We start from the raw sequence: 17,302 nt of genomic DNA, 5'->3' as shown, positions 1-17,302 counted from the left end.
TGATTCCCTTTCAGTTCAGAAGGGCAACCAGGTGTGAAAATACATGAACGTTATAATGTCATTTTGCATTGTTCGACCCGCACTCACCCCTGATCTGAGCTCCAAATATCAACATGTGATAAGGGCCTGAGTCATTTACACACTTTTGGTTGTGCTTTGTGGAGTTTTCCAACTAAAACAACAGCATCCTGGGAAGCTTTTCCAGTTGTTCTCACTAGAGGACAGTCACCTTGAAAGTATTCCCTCCTTGAAATGATTGAGAAAGAAAACACAAGCAAAGAAACACAGTGCTGCCTTTAGTCAGTAAATGCAGAGCATGGAAACGTTCCCTTTTGGGGCTGGCTGCATGGCTACCATTTTATGTGGTCCAAAAGGGAGCTTTTCCAAGGGAGTGTGTGCCTTCCTCTTTACGAAAAGTGGTCCCTCCTCTTAATTTACTATTATTAATCTGTTTATTATTTATATCCTGCCTTCCTCCCAGTTACAGGGACTCAAGGCGGCTTTCGTTTCATTTTCACATTTCATAGAAGATAAGAAGCGGCTGGCCCTAGAGATAAGGCTCCGGTGCCTCTTTTACAATCGCTGGGCTGTAAGAGAGGTTTCCCAGGAAACCACCTGCTCTCTCGGTTCTCGAACTCTGTCCCCACCTTCACCTGCCTCTCCTTTCTTATCAAGAAGAACAAACACGACAGGCCAGGAGTACAACAAAAGAAGCAAGTGGATTTGTTGGGCCATAAAAGAAGCAGGGCCGCTTCCAACAAAATGCAAGGCCAAGTGTCCTGGCATAAGAAGAAGAGATATACATTTGCAGAGCAAGAGTGACTGGCAGATGGGTGCGGAAAGTGCCTGGACGACGTTGCTCTGCAATTCAAACACAGTGTTGTTTGTTTCAGTTTCACAGAAATGGTGTGTTCTTTGCTCAGGAGGAGCTTGCCAGCTGCAGACAGACCTTTGGCCTCATCTCAAACCTTAAGGTCTTCTGGGAAGTCAGCTCTTTTCTGTGCCCTCGAAACCACCAGAGAGAGCCTTCCTTCCCTTCCCGCGTGGGTTGTCCGCCCCTTTTGCTCACCTCCATCTCCAAACATAAATCAAGGGGCCCTTATTTAACCCATTTCCTCTGTCTGGCCTTGTTTCATAGTTGATCATCAAAGTCTGGGGATGGACCGCCATCGTGACTGAATAGCCCTCCCTCGAAGGTATGCAACTTCTTCTCGCAAACCAAAATCTGTTGTGATGTTTGCTTCCTGATGAGGCTGCAGAACAGAACATCCTATCTGGAAACTGCTCAATATATTTTAGTGGTCGTTTCTTCTGCTGACGCAGCCGGTCCCCACTTCTTTGCCTACTTCCATGGAAAATTCAACCAGCTTACTACACATCTGATTTAAAGAAGCATGCGTTGTTGTTCTTGTTTTTACAATATAGGTACAGTGGGCTCTCCCCATTTGCTGGGATTGGGGCTCAGGACCCCCATGAAAGTGGAAAAACCTCTGTTTAACAGTGGAACACACTCACAGAATCATAGAGCTGGAAGAGAACCCTAAAGGTCATGCTGTCCAACCCCCTTCTTCTGCCATGCAGGAAATCCCAATCAAAGCATCCCCATTGACAGATGGCCATCCAGCCTCTGCTTAAAGACAGCCTCCAGAGAAGGAGACTCCACTACACTCCGAGGAAGGAGTTTGTTCCACTGTCGAACAGCCCTTACTCTCAGGAAGTTCCTCCTAATGCCGAGGTGGAATCTCTTTTCCTGGAGCTTGCATCCATTGCTCCATTGGGTCCTGTTCTCTGGAGCAGCAGAAAACAAGCTTGCTCCCTCCTCAATATGTCATCCTTTCAAATATTTAAACAGGGCTATCATATCACCTCTTAACCTTCTCTTCTCCAGGCTAAACATCCCCAGCTCCCTGAGTTGTTCCTCATAGGGCTTCATGGTTTCCAGACCTAAAAGTTCCTCCTACTGTCGAGGTGGAATCTCTTTTCCTGTCCTTTGCATCCATTGCTCCATTGTGTCCTATTTTCTGGAGCAGCAGAAAACAAGCTTGCTTCATCCTCAATGTGACATCTCTTCAAATACTTAAGGATCGCCTTCTGGGTCAGTCCTGCTGTGGCTGGGAGCAGTGATTCCACTTCAGCCTCAAAGTAAGATAAATCCTCTTTGACAAGGAAATAAACTGAAAGGGATCAGCTCCTTTCTTCTGCTTTCAGTCGGTGAGTAATAGGCAAACTTTGGCTAGCTGTGATTACTCAGAAGGAAGCGACTGCCTCAGAAGCCTCAGAGGCCGGACGGTGGAAGAGGAGGACAGACCCACAGCCAAGCCAGGAGGCAGGGGAACTTTGCCAAGGTAGCAAACCCTTTTTGGGAAAGTAATCTGTGCTTTGTGGCATTTGGATCGAACAGAGCAAAGGAAGATGTCTTGTTTAGGGTGGGGAGCTTAAGAGACTGGATGCCAGGCAGTGGTCTCCTCCTCCGAGGGCTCTGGAAGAAGGGGGGGACTATGGAGTGGAGGGGAATTGGTAGCTTAAACAACTTATCCCATGAAAATCATGCAATCGCAATTAAAATGCAATTAACATTTTTGCACACAAGAGTCATTCTTCCAGGAATTGCCAGGGAAGAAACAGCAGCAAATCATTCCTAGGAAAATCCCATAAATGATTTGTTGCTCTTTACTGGCTGGTTATTCATGAGATAATGGCGCTTTAATCACCTTTCAAAGCAACATTTTGTGTGAAAACCTTTATCACGATTTTCACGAGATATTCTCAGGATAAATGGCACTTTAATCATGGCATCGTCTGAAAATCTGAATCCTGCACGTGTGATTTGAAAGGATAATCCCTGTGTCCCCGTGTGATAAAGCCCTTTGTGTGTGTTTTGCATGCGCACAGGTTGCCAACTGGGAGTATGGGCCAGGGAAGCAGTCCTCTTGGCTGCCCCAGAGAGCTTTGCAGAGTTCGCACAAGGATCCCAGGAGGGCTCTGTCCTAAAGATCTCATAAACTGGATCCCAGCCTTACCGGGGTTTCTGTAAATAGTGTCCACCATCCCTCTTCCTGTTGCATGTCTGCAAAAGCCCTTAAAGGACCAAGGAGGACACTGTGCAGACGCAATGCTGGCAGAGAAGTATAATTTCTTTGCTGCCTCCATTGCCTTGGCATAGGCCTTCCAATGGGTCCTTGCCTGCGTTCGGTCGGTCTGATAGGACCTCCAACCCGGGACAAATGTAGGACAAATGTAGGACAACATTTTCCAATGTAGGACACATTTTAAACATGGAGGACATGTGAAAAAAATGGAACATTTTTTTAAAAAATGTTAATATAAATGGATGTTTCTTAGGCATGATCAAAATGGAGGACATTTTGGGCATGATTCCTAGACAGAGGCCAGAAACGTACTTCCCTTTCTGGCCAAACACCCCTGCCCCCATTCCAAAACATGCACAACATCACATTTGGGCATTGAACATGGTTTACTTAACATGGCAATCTCTTGCATACTTCAGAGACTTATTCCATAACCAAACCCCTTGGGTTTAACACTTAGCATGGTCTAACATGGCTATGCATATTGAACATGTCCAGGTGGTTTCATAAGAAGTGGATTTGCCATTTCAGGTTTCTTGTGCCAAGTGTACTTCTCAGAAGTGTGTACTTGGTCAAGGGAAAGCACAAAAAATACACCAAAACACACCTTGGAAGGTGACAATGCCTCGCCTTCAGAAAGAGCGCGCGCATGCCTCAGAAGCTGATTGATATCAATATCACCATCCTCATCATCATCATCACTATCATTACCCAAGCAAGCCAGGCTTGTTGGCATTCAAAGCATCAAAAACACACAGAAAAGGCACTTTGGAAAGTCACACTGTCTCAGCTTCAGAAACAGTGAGTGCAGGCCTCAGAAGCCAGCGGATATCAATATCACCATCCTCATCATTGCTATCATTGATAAAACAGTGTTAAAACATTGTTAATTAACCAAAAATAAATAAAAAGAAGGGAAACTTGGATATTTTAAATGACAAAAATTAACCAAAAATAATACAAAAATAAATCCACAGGCATGCCCTGAAAAAACCCATAACAATCAGGGGCGACCTGAAATGGCCACTCACTCACCTCCTCTTAATCCTGCTCCCTCCCTCCGACCCAGAGTCCTCCTCCGCTCCGCCTCCTCCCCCTGCTCTTCTGAGGCTCCGCCTCCTTAAGGGTACCAGATCCCTTTTTAGGCCAGCGCGTACCTGGGCAACTGCTTCCACCAACCGCGCTTGGGCTTGGCACGGTCGAGGAGGAGGAGGTGGAGGAGGCAGAGGAGGAGGTGGGTGGCCAGCTGGCTCCATGACCAGCCGCACGCAGCCATACAAAAGGAGTGTGCGGGGCGGTGGAGGAGGAGGCAGAGGGCCCGCCAGCCCCATGTGCAGTCGTGCGCGGCCATTCACAGTGAGCACACGAGGGTGGAGGATGAGGCGGAGGCAGAAGTGTGTGGCTGGCTGGCTGCATGAGCGCCTGCGGCCATTAGGAGGGCGCGCGGAGGAAGAGGAGGAGGAGGAGGGTGGCCGCGAGCAGGACAAATCTTGCTTTTGACAGGAAACCAGACCGGGACTGGGCCAGGACCCCCAAAAGTGGGATTGTCCCACCTGCAGGTGGGATATGGCATCCCTAGGTCTGGAGGGCCCTTGAGGTCCCTCCCAACTCTATGCTTCTATGCTTCTCTCCCCAGTCTCCAGGCCTCACCTGCTGCTGAACGGAGGACCCAAGTGGATAGAGCTGGGAGAGATTAATCCCTCCAGCTTCATCCAGCTAGGTCTCCAAAATACAAGCCAGGCCAGCATGCTCCTCCAGAATCAGGTCCTGGATCAATGGTGTCTTCCCATTCACCAACATGGCAGCGAGCAGCACCATTTTCAGCCTGCTGCCAAGGCTCTCTAGGCTATTTGAAATGGGGGTCAGTACCCTGTGGCTCCCCCTTCCACCAGAATAATAATGCTGCCTTCCCATATCTCCCGTTGCCCATTGCTGCTGCCACGGCTGCTCCCTGGACAGCTTCCCTCCCATGCTTTTATCTTTAGCAGCAGTATGCAGTTGGTAGGAGACCTTTATCCTGAGGGGTCTTGTCTCTCCACTCAATCCCAGCAGGCACCCATTTTGTATCCCTAAGGGGCACAGGTGTTCCTTGCTGACTGCGTAGCCAGTACCTGGAGGAGTACCTGGGTCCTTGTCCTGACAGGGAGCATTCCCAAACAGCCAGAGATCCCTCAGGATTGAGGCAACTGCTGCAGCATCAATCAGATGGAGGCAGCCTTTGTCCTGTTCTTCTGGCTCTCACAGTTCATCCTTGCAAATGGTAGGCAGCTGCTAGTCTATTAGCTGAACTGGAGAATTGCACCCAGCCTGTTCCCCTTGCCTACAGATGACCACCCCAAAACTCAAGAATGTGTATCCTCCTCATCTCCTCCCTGGAGATGACCCACAAAAACTGGGGACTTGGGGGCAGGTCCTGGGGTCTGGCAATCCCATTGGTATTCCCCAGATGGTGGTAGCCCAACACGCATGTTTCTAGGTGACTGTCGTTTACGTTACACAGGCATGGAGAAGTTCTCAGCCCAGATGTTCACTTTGCAGGACAAAGTTCTAATCCGCTTGGGAATTGCTCAGGTCCTTCTATCCAGCCTCACCTAGGAAAACTGCAAGGCAACTTGGTGCCTGCCAGGATGGGTTTCTCAGGACCTGCCCTGCCTGCTTGCCTTGTCTTTTGCGCTTTGTCCTCTGAGGTTTTTGTCTCCGATATTCTTCTTCTCAGGAGACCTGTGCCGCGAAACCATGGCTGCCCCTGAACAGGTGATCCAGATGGCCTCCCTGGGCCGGCCCTTCCGGCTGGGAATGGTCTACGACTGCCGGAGCGACACCCTCATCCCAGGTAAGGGCTTGCCTTTCGGTCTCAGCAAGGAGTCAGGCACTGTTAAGAAATTCTAGGTCTTTCTTGGGCTGTGGGGAAGAATATTTTTCTAGTCATCTGCAGATTCCCAGTCCAGGTTGCTTTGGCATGTTTGCAACCCTATTTCCGCTCCTCCCCATTTGTCATATCCAGCAGGAACCAAGTTCAGAAACACAGGCTTCAGTAGTTAAGATTCTGCAAACCTTTATTCAGTAACTATAGATCCTGTCCAGAGAGGCTCATTGTCAGACATACTTTAAATAAAGAAATATAATTTCTATATGTCGCAAGAGACAACCCTTTATTTTTATAAACCATAGAGTCTTAAGTTTGGGGAAGGGTCCAGAAGGGCCATCCAGACTGGCCCCATTCTGCCAGGCAGGAACTCACCATTCAAGCTCTCCCTGAGACAGATGGCCATCCGGACTCTGCCTAATTATAATATTTTTGGTTTGGTTTTTGCTATTATGTTTTATGGAAGCTGCTTGGGGAGGGTTTGACTCCAAATGGCAGTCCAAAAAATTCCAGAAAGCAAGAGAGAAAGGTTGAATTTGGCACAAAAGCATATTTTTCTAAACGTTTGGAGAAATGTCTTAAGGATAAGAGAAATGGCCAACCAGCCTGCCTCAGAGTCTCCTTTTCTAGCAGCATTGAAGCAACTGATGGGTGTTGTAGCTGCACAACCTCCATGGGAAACAGGAGTCGGACTTCACAACCTCCCTTCCAGGCCTAGACCTCCATAGAATCATAGAATCATAGAATCATAGATTTGGAAGAGACACCAAAACGGGCCCTGATCCAGTCCAACCCCCTTCTTCTGCCATACAGGAAATCCAAATCAAAGCATCCCCATTGACAAATGGCCATCCAGCCTCTGCTTAAATTCCTCCAAGAAAGGAGACTCCGCTACACTCCGAGGAAGGAGTGTGTTCCTCTGTCGAACAGAACTTACTCTCAGGATCCCCAAGATCACCCAGTGAATTTCTATGCTGAAGTGGGAATGAAGATCTGCTGAACCTTTCCTCTTCCCCACCGCCATTCCCTTCTCCTTTTGTCTCTTTAGATTGTAAGCCTGAGGGCAGGGAAATGTCTAATTAACAATTTGTAAGCTGCTCTGATAACCTTTTGGCTGAAGAGCAGGTATAAGTGCTAAAGTAATATTTTGCATGCCTGTCTATGGAGAAATAAAGGGATCCTCAAGGGTCATGCAGTCCAGTCCCCTCATATGTCAAAGCTGTGTGCAAGCGCATAACAGGATTCTTCAGCCCTGGGAAAAGCCATTCAAAAGAAAACCCCATTCCTGGGGAGGGAAGGGGTCAAAATAAACAAATAGTCTAAATATGACCTATACATATGAGGGGTTAGCTAATAGCTGAGAAGACTTTTGAGACATGATGGCTGAGCTGGGATTAGCAGTCTAGCCTCCCAGTTCACCACAGAAATTCACTGGGTGACCTTGGACAAGTCCCTTGCTCTCAGCTTCAACTGCAACTCCTAGGGATTCATTCATGGTAGAAGGGGAGGTGGATGACCTCTCAAAATCCCTTCGAATGCTAGGCTTTATCCCTGGCAGAATTCCTACCATTGCACCACACTCCTTCTTGAGGATTCCTGTTTGGCAGAAGAGCATTGCCATTTGGCACCCACCCCACCCTCCTCATCTGTGAGGGTCACACTGTCTGAGCTTCAGGGGCAGCCCATGGCAAAACTCCTCTTTATGCCAAGAAAACCCTCAGTTTGTCCCATCTTCCAGTGCCATCCTGAGGTTGAGGATCCCATGTATTCCTATGTATCCCTTCATAGCAGAAGGGGGCTGGAATGGATGGTCCTTGAGGGTCCCCCCAACTCTACCAGTTCTTGTTGGGGCTTCAATCAAAGTTTATTGGTTGAGACCGGTTTTTTTCTCTGTGTGTGTGCCTTCAAGTTAAACCTCTGCCAAACTTCCTTTTGAGATGGTAATTGAGTTTGAAATGCAAAGTAATTAGTGTAATTATTCAACTTGTCTTTTATTGTCATTCGAGAAATCTGTGAAAAATACTTCTCTAGCTGCTGAAAGAGAGAGAAGAAATCACCTTTTGAAAGAGGGACTTTTGAAACAAAATTCTCATCAAGTTCTCAATGAACGAGAAGAAAAACCTTGGCTTGTCAAATCACTATATATAAGCAAATGCTGTTGTTTTGTTTACAGAAAAGGAAGTGTAAATGGCTGTGTACGTTTCCGCAGTCCCCTGCTTTGCACCTTATCCAATCTCTCTGGCCTTGTGTTTTGTCCTCTTCCACAGGCATCACTCTCTGGGACCCAAAGGAGCTAAAGAAAAACCTCGATGTCCAGCCCCAGCCCTACTTCACCTCGCAGATCATAGCCACCGATTCCACCAGCGAGAAGGCCTCCTTGCTGAACGCCTCCGCCTCGCTCAAGGGCAGTTTCCTGGCAGGGTTGGTCGAGGTGGAGGGGTCAGCCAAGTTCCTGCAGGACACCAAGAAGTCCGCCCGCCAGGCCAGGGTCACCTTCAGCTATGCGGCCACCACCCACTTCCAGCAGCTGACCATGAGCCAGGTTGGGAAGCAGCACATCACCTACCCAGAGGTGTTTGGCCAAGGCTTAGCCACCCACGTGGTCACTGGGATTCTCTACGGGGCTCACGCCTTCTTTGTCTTTGACCAAGAGGCCTCCTCCTCAGAGAGCCTTCAGGACATCGAGGGGAATCTCCAGGTCTTGGTGAAGAAGATCCCCAAGTTTTCTTTAGAAGGGAAAGCAGAAGCCCAGATGAGTGAGACAGAGAAAGCAGCCATTCAGAAGTTCAGCTGCACCTTCTATGGGGATTTCAAACTCAAGAAGAACCCAACGAATTACATGGAAGCTGTAGAGTTGTACGCCAGGCTTCCTGAACTCATGGGGGAGGATGGGGAGAACGCCGTCCCTGTCAAGGTCTGGCTCTACCCATTGAGCTACTTGGACTCCACAGCTGCCAAACTTGTGCGGGAGATCAGCTCCAAATTGATCTCAGATTCTGAGAAGGCTCTGGAGCACCTGACGGAAGTGGACATGAGGACCAATGACCTCGCGAGGGATCCCATCTGCACGGCCTTTCCGGAAATAAAGGAGAAAATCCATCACTTCAAGGGTCTGTGTCAGCAATACAGGCACGAATTCCAGAAAGACGTGGGAAGACTCCTACCTGCCATCCGTGGAGGAGGACAAGAAGAAGAAGGTGCCCTGGTTAACCATCTAAAGAAGAACGAAGCATCACTGTTCAACGTTTCCCGTCTTCAGGCATTTCTGGATCTCAAATGTCAAGAGATCAGATTTGTGGAATTTTTCCTCAAATTGTCAAAAGGAGAAGTCTCCTCATGTGATGAATTCATGAAAAAGGTGCTCGACCCGAGCGTCGACTCTGTTTTTGCATTAGTTTTCAGCTCACTAGAGGCAAAGGAGCCCTACTTAGAAGAACTGGACTTTGGCTTACAGGAAGCGGCTGGACATGCTCCAAAGGCTTCCCCAGAGAAGGGCAACATCTCCACTCCGTGGTTTCAGGACAAAGCTGTCTTAGAAAGAGCCCAGAATGCAGCCACGATATTTGCAGATTTGTCTCTTCGTCCCCAAACCAAGGAGAAGGTCCAGTTTGTGGTGACCTCAAGTCTGGATGAGAGCAACCCAGGAGTTTCGATCGTCCGCTACCAAAGCGGGTCCTTGGAGGGAACCAGATTCGAGATTCTGCCCAAACCTCTTCCTCCGCTGGTTGATGAGAAAACACACTGTAGTGTCCAGCTGACCTTTAAACCAGCGGAGCCTGAGAGAAGCCGTGTCTCTGGCTATCATGTCCAGTACCGAGTTTCAGGCCAAGAAAACTGGGTCTCTGTGCATGTCAAAGAAGACATATATCCCATAAGAGGACTGAAGGCAAAAACCAGCTATGAGTTCAGATACGCTGTGGAGACCAGCTCAGGCTGCAGCGTCGCCAGCGATGTGAGTACTGTCCTCCCTTCATGTTTGCTGGGGTCAGGGGCACAGGGGCCCCGTGAAAATGGAAAACCAAGAATAACTCTCGGCCCCTCAAACCTTATTTAATGTACACCAGAAGTACAAGCTGCAGAGTCAGCCCTTTGCAGATGCCTGTGAAATGTCAGGGTCTCTTGCCAAGGCAGAAGTGGACACCTGGTGAGAGACCCCACACCATTTTAAATAGGGACTTGCAAGCCTCGTTCACCGGTCCTTTGCCCTCCCTATTAAAAATGGCAGAGGGCAGCAGCGGAGCTGGAAGGAAGTGATCCTGTTGTTTCCCTCCCCTTTAATTTTTATCCAGATGCTCTCCGCCTGGCTTCCAGGATCGATGTCCTGGATCTCTTCATTGGTGTAAATGTCCCTGACATATAAGGCTATTCCTCCTCCTTTCCTGTTTGGCCTATTTCTCTTAATGAGGTTATACCCCTCTATTTCCACATTCCAATTATGAATCATAGAATCATAGAATCGTAGAGTTGGAAGAGACCCCAAGAAGGGCCCTGATCCAGTCCAACCCCCTGCCATGCAGGAAATCCAAATCAAAGCATCCCCATTGACAGATGGCTATCTAGTCTCTGAAGACCTCCAAGGAGGGAGACTCCACTACAATCTCCGAGGAAGGAGTGTGTTCCAGTGTCAAACAGTCCTTACTCTCAGGAAGTTCTTCCTAATGTTGAGCTGGAATCTCTTTTCCTGGAGCTTGCATCCCTTGCTCCATTGGGTCCTGTTCTCTGGAACAGCAGAAAAGAAGCTTGCTCCATCCTCAATATGACATCCCTTCAAATATTTAAACAGGGCTCTCATATCACCCTTAAAGCCTCTCTTCTCCAGGCTAAACATCCCCAGCTCCCTGAGTTGTTCCTCATAGGGCTTCATGGTTTCCAGTCCCTTCACCATTTTAGTTGCCCTCCTTTGGACACATGGCTCCAGTTTCTCAATGTCCTTTTTGAATTGTGGGGCCCAGAACTGGACACAGTATTCCAGGTGGGGCCTGACCAAAGCAGAATAGAGTGGCACTATGACTTCTCTTGATCCAGACACTATACTTTTATTGATGCAGCCTAAAATCGCATTGGCCTTTTTAGCTGCCGCATTGCACTGTTGACTCATGTTCAACTTGTGATCTACTTGGACTCCCAGATCCCTTTCACATGTAGAAGTTGTGGTGCTCGGAATCTTGAGTCAGCCAATCAGGAGCCAGAGACTCTGAACCAATCAGAGGCCGGCTGGGGCTATAAAGATTCGGAGGCAATTGAGAAAGGGGGAGAAGTCGGAGGGGGTTGGTTGAGTGAGGTTGGGAAAAGACTAGTCCCTAGAAGGGCTATAGTCTTGAAGTCTCTGAAGGGACAGGGGTTAAAGCGGGTAAATTTGATCTTTTAGACCAAGGGAAGGTCTAAAGATTGGGAAAAGGGTGGCATCTGAAATAAGAGTTGCTAGAGACAAGTTCACAACTGTTTATTATCGACAGTCTTTTATTCTGTTCTGTTTATAAAATAAACTTATTTTCTTGGTTTGCAGTCAATCTGCTTGGCCTAAGTGATGAGTTTTTGAACACGCTACCAATTATATATTTGAGGCTAGAGATTTGAAATTTTGTTGCCTCATCATATAGAGAGAAGTTTGTTACAGAAGTCTCCTTAAGCCAGGTCTCCCCCATAATCCTATATCTGTGCATTTCATTTTTCCTCCCGAAGTGCAGGACCTTACATTTCTCCGTGTTGGATTTCATTTTGTTAGCTCTGGCCCAGCTTTCTAGTCTATTCAGGTCATTTTGAATCTTGATCCTGTCCTCTGGAGTATTAGCTATTCCCCCTAATTTGGGGTCATCTGCAAATTTGATAAGTATGCTCCCAATTCTGTCATCCAGGTCATTGATAAAGATGTTGAATAGCCTTGGGCCCAGGACAGAGCCCCACTGGACACCTCACTGGTCACTTCTCTCCAGGATGCAAAAAAGGAGCCATGGCTGACCATCCTTTGCGTTCAGACGGTCAACCAATTACAGATCCATTTAACAGTTACTTTGTCTATCCCACATTTTACAGCCTTGTTTGCAAGAATATCATGGGGAACTTTGTCAAAGGCCTTGCTGAAATCAAGATATACTATATCCACAGCATGAGTCTCATCCCACCAGGTTGTAGTGATGCCTATTGTATCATATTTGCTTTGTTGTACTAGGAGTTCGCGTTCATCTTGCTTATTTGCCATTGGCCACAACATGAGAAGGCATGGCTTCCTAGAAAAGATGATAATGCTTAGAAAGGTAGAAGGCAGTAGGAAGAGAGGAAAACAACTGCATGCCAGATGAATAGACTTCATCAAAATGGACACAATTGTGGGTCTGCAGAACTGCTGAGTTCAGGGGATCTTTTTCACAGGATCGCCAAGAGTCGGTTCAAATCGAGGGCAACTAACCATTGTTTCCATAGTTCTTTTATTTCTACTTGGTCACATAATGTGCTCCACTCTTGGTTTAAATTTCCCTTTGAAATATGAAGTTTAATGTGAAATTTGAATTGAGATAGTCCTTAGTCGTTACCACAAACATGAAATGTACATTGGTGCTGAGGCCGATTCATTTTTCTTCCTAGTTCTATGGAGAGTCAACAGCCCTGGTTTACTTTCTGTGTAATGCTAGGTAATGAACAGAGCCAACCTGACCTCCTTCCGGAGAGGGTTCTGCCACAGATAAGGCCCCCTCCTGAACATGCACCAACTTTGCCTCCCTTGGGGTTGGGGGGCAGAGGGGGGCTTCTGAGAAAGACTGTGTGCATTCTGGGTCTCTATGACCGGATGTGACTTCCAGATATCCAGATACGCCACAAGACATTTAGGGCTGGGTCAAAACCAGAACCCCAGACCCAAGGAGAATATGATTTCCTGCCAAGCGATGAATGACAAGAGATAAGTCAGGAATGAGTTTGGAGTTACAATTAGTCTACCACTTTGTATATTATTGTACTCTATTGTACTATAAATGTTCTGGTATTAAAGTTTACTATGCTCTCTTTCTTTATCATTTAGATATCCCAAGCCATGCTCAATGCATTTCCATCATCACCACCCCCACCATCACCATCGTCATCCTTTTGGGGTAAAAATGTTGGTAAGTTATCCTCAGGAAGCATTTGACAGTGGTGCGTATGTATGTGGGGGGGGGGGGGACTGAGGGGCTCTACAGACCAAAAAGCGGCTCCTTTTTGCACTCTTCAAAGGGTGCCATAGCTATGGAGCATGGCGTATGAGCTCCCACTTTTGCTGCTGGTACACCTGGATGACATGTCACCCAGAGTGTCCCATGATGTCAACGCTCCATTGGAGTGGTGCACACATGCCTCATGGCACCTGGGGCACATGTAATGATTGCTTGTGCACAACTTGTGCCCACCAGGCAGCATTTTGGTGCCAGTCTGCATAGGATCTGATGTGTTCCAGAAAACTCCGTGAGGTCCAGGAATAATGGTGAAGCCTGCTGGAGCAATTAATCCCAATGAGAGGAATCCAGACCAGTCATAGGATGAGCATGTGTTTCACAAGGTATTTCCTCGTTCTCTTATCTCAACCAAAATGTTTTGATTTGCCACCGTCTAGACCATGAGCCCCAGTTCCAGCCCCAATAAGTGTGATTCTTGTTCCCTTTCTTTAAAAGGGAAGTTATGTGCCCTGGCCCAACCATGAAACAAACTGGGCCTTGTGTGTTTACGACTCTTTGCAGCAGCTTTTCTGCTGAGGCCCATTGGCTAGAGAGACTCCTATCTCCCCATTCCTACCTTGCTGCCCAAGAGCAAATGTTTGGGTAGCAAGGAGGAAGACCAGTGACCCTCCATTGTCTTGAGGGTGGTCAGTTTGTGGATGAGGGCTTGCTGGGCCTAAAAGTCTAAATTACTCTTCTGGCAGTAGTTCACCCAGGATTGTTTTTCATTGGTGCATCATTCTCCTAGCCTCGGCCAACCATCCTGCTTGGCATCTGTTCCTTGGGTTTCTGCAAGCACATATGAGGTCAATAAAAATGCATGTGTGTCCACCTTGGCATGGCAGCTCTTATCTGTTCTCACATTTACTTGTTTTATTTAACAGAGCTAATGTTAACCTACACACAGTGTATAATGAAGTGTGAAAAAGGGGTTAGAGTGTCATCAATGTGCAGGAGAAGTTTTTTATGTTGAGAAATTTGTTGAGACGCCTGGTTTATATGACACCTGTGCATCACAGACGGCCAAAATAGAAATGATAATAAAAAAATACACTAATAATAGTGGTTGCTGTCCAATGTGATTATACATGTCTTGCAATTGGGTTCGTTTACAGTCAGGAGTCAAAAATGTGTTTTAACTCAGTTATCCAAAAGATTTTAGCCTTTAAAGTAAAGGATTACACTATATTTTGTTCACTTGCTAAATGATCATTTTGGAGGGTAAGCCTTTCCAAGAGTTTGGATGACGCAAGATGCAGATATGTAAGGCACGGTGTGTCTCCATATTGGGAGGCTTGTTACCTTGTCTTTTCAATCTAAAAAGGTCAATAGAAAGGAAAAGCAAGCAGCTGAACTCCTTCAGTCTTTCGATGCTCATGTGGAGAGTCTTTTCTGGCCTCAGATAGGTCTGTAACATTTTATATTTTTCCTCCATCATCTGCAGTGAAACAGTAAAATATATTTCAGGGACGAGAAGGAGTTTGACAGCTGTGTTGCATCACTACTCCCACTTTAGTAGAACATAGAATCATAGAGTTGGAAGAGACGCAAAGACCCACTTTCCTTTTCCAAAGTCCCGGGGATTTACTACTAGCACCAGAAGTTCTAGGTTTTTTGGTTCTGGTTTCTTTCCCCTAAGGGTTGCGTTGTCTCTCTAAGGTTGTGACAGCGTTTGTTCTGGGAGAGGAGATGGCAGAGTCAAGTCTGGAAACAGAAAAGAGCTAGCATCCAATTCCCTCAATATAAGTTATCCCCATAGTACATGCGAGCTTCTGTGTTTGCTCTTCCGCTGAAAAAGAGAGGATCCTCATCTCTGCGCAGTGCCACCTGGGAGAAGAGACCTGGGGTCCCCAACAAAGCCATCATGGTAAATGGGAGGCCACGGGGTCCGGGAAGACCAACCTCATCAACGCGATGGTCAACTGCATCCTTTGGTGTCCAGTGGGAAGACCGTTTCCGATTCAAACTCATTCACGAAGAGACTGAGAGGAGCCAAGCTGAAGCCCAAGACCTCCAAGTGACGGCTTACGTCCTAATCACCAACAAGGGTCCAAATTCCGTATTCCCTCACAAGGTTTACACTCCAGGATTTTGGTGACGACAAGAGGAATGGAGTTTGACAAACTGATAACAAAGAAGATCCGGAGCTTTTTCGCCTCTCCAGGGGGCATCGACCTATGACTCGGTCTGCTTTGTGGTCAAGGCGCCCTCAGCCACTTGACCCCACCCAGAAATATGTGTTCGAAGCTGTGCCTCCATTTTTGGCAAAGACATAAAGGACAACATCCAGATCCTGGGCAACTTTTGCAGATGGACAGAACCCCCCTGGTCTCGGGCCATTAAGGAGGCTGAGGTACCATGTGCTAAAGATGCCGAGGTCCCCCGTTTACTTCAAATTCAACAATTCGGCACTCTTTGCCAGCAATCGGGGGAGTGCGCAGGCAGCTTAATTTTGAGGAATGTTGTGAAAATGGTGATAGAGCATGAAGACCTTCTTGGACTCAGGCAACAATTTGGAAACTAGAAGTCTAACTCTGACAAAGGAAGTCCTGAGAGAACGGAAGGAACTGGAAACTGTCCTCGCGGGGCGGAAGGAACCAACTCAAAATTGGTGCGCGTAAAGTAAAGAACTGAGAAGACGCAGGAAGTTCTGATCTGCACAAGAAAGACTTGGAGGCCAACAAAGATTTTTGCCTACAAAGTAGAAGTTGGTGGAACCGGTGGAGAAGACACTGGTATAATGCAATCAACTGTAGGACATGCCAACTACCTCTACTATCTGGTTTGGAAACGTGGGAACTTTCTGGACCGTTTTGGCACGGCTATAAAATTTTGTCTCAGGAAACTGTGAAGTGTGTCCCTGGTCACTGTCCGCTGGATGGTCATTTCCAAGAGAAATGTCGATTTTTAATCAGTTGTGACAAAACAAAGACGTTGAGGACTGAAAGAAGAGTGCAGAGGACGCGTTGCTCCCAGTCTGTTTGTTTGAATATTTGAGGGCAGAGGAGAAAAAGGAAACGGAACCTAGCAGGACTTACTGAGAAAGTGCACAAAAGCCGCCAGCGCCTGCGGGGAACACAAACTGAAAGCCCACTTTGCTGGAGGCCATTGACGCTCCTGATCCAGAAAGAGGAGCAGGAGGCGAAAAGTGGTTCCAGAAAGGGTCCAGAAACTGAAAGAGCGGGAGGAAATAGACCCGAGGCTGATGCAAGGGTTTCTTCACTAACATTGTGCTGCCCAAGGAGTGCACCTGCCCCAAAACTGACCAAGAAACTTACCACCAAAGAAAAAGGTAAGGATACTACTACCGCGTGCTTCAAAGCACACGAGCCACGTAACGTCCTGCGGGCGCTGCCCTCTTGAGGTTGGGTGTTGTGTTTGTTCCCGTCAAGCCATTTCCACCTCCGGCAACCCCGATTTTGCTATTCATCAGGACTGGGAGCCAAATTTTTGTTCACTTTAAAGGTTTTCTTTTTCCAGTTGAAATGATCCAATGTTTGTTGGATTGCAAGGCTTTCCTTGTGCCATATCCCGGTGCCAAACACTGAAGTTCTGGACCATGCCAACCACCCATGTCCAGGATGCACAGGGAAGCCATTGAAATCCCACAAACAAAATAGGACTCAGCAAATGCAATGGAAACCATTCAGAGTCAGGGGCTTCCCAGCAGATAATTGATCCCCATTTACAGACACTAATCCTCTTTTGCATTAGCCTCCAGCCTGAGGCGCATCACACGAAAAAAAGACAAACATGCAAATCCCTCCTGCATTCCCAGGCTCACAGCAGTATATATACACCCCCCTTTTTTCCAGCAAAGCCATCCTCTGAAGATGCCAGCCACAAGAGGCTGCTGGCGAAACGTCAGGAAGAAACTCTTCTTGGAACAGGCCACAGAGCCCAAAAAACCTATGGATGCGGGCCATGAAAGCCTTCGACGTTACACAAGAGAATCATAATGACTTTCCAGCCATTTTTGATGCCAGCGTCCAAGAACCACGGAAGTCCCCAGGAGATCAAAGGTGCCAGATCGGTCCAGCCCAGGCCCTGACACTCTGGGCGTTGTGACCCAGTTCGGCCGTTTCACCCAAGAAGAAATCAGGGCTCTTGAGAAAGTGGAGGAGGCCTTTGACCCGGAGCCCACAAAGTACATGGTCCATTTT

The 17,302-nt window shown here is 47.4% G+C and overlaps 1 protein-coding gene across 1 annotated transcript; it reads left to right on the top strand.

Annotated features, from left to right (window-relative positions):
• Positions 1-5,294: 5,294 nt before the first annotated feature.
• Positions 5,295-13,624, top strand: LOC121932808 (neoverrucotoxin subunit beta-like). The gene is made up of 5 exons (XM_042471789.1): positions 5,295-5,349; positions 5,806-5,922; positions 8,223-9,907; positions 12,971-13,052; positions 13,596-13,624. The coding sequence occupies exons 1-5, from the start codon at positions 5,295-5,297 to the stop codon at positions 13,622-13,624; spliced, it is 1,968 nt and encodes a 655-aa protein (XP_042327723.1).
• The last annotated feature ends 3,678 nt before the right edge of the window (positions 13,625-17,302 follow it).

The sequence above is a fragment of the Sceloporus undulatus genome, chromosome 6 (genome assembly GCF_019175285.1).
Source record: "Sceloporus undulatus isolate JIND9_A2432 ecotype Alabama chromosome 6, SceUnd_v1.1, whole genome shotgun sequence".
In the NCBI taxonomy this organism is placed as follows: domain Eukaryota; kingdom Metazoa; phylum Chordata; class Lepidosauria; order Squamata; family Phrynosomatidae; genus Sceloporus; species Sceloporus undulatus.
This window is presented reverse-complemented; position numbering and strand designations above follow the sequence as displayed.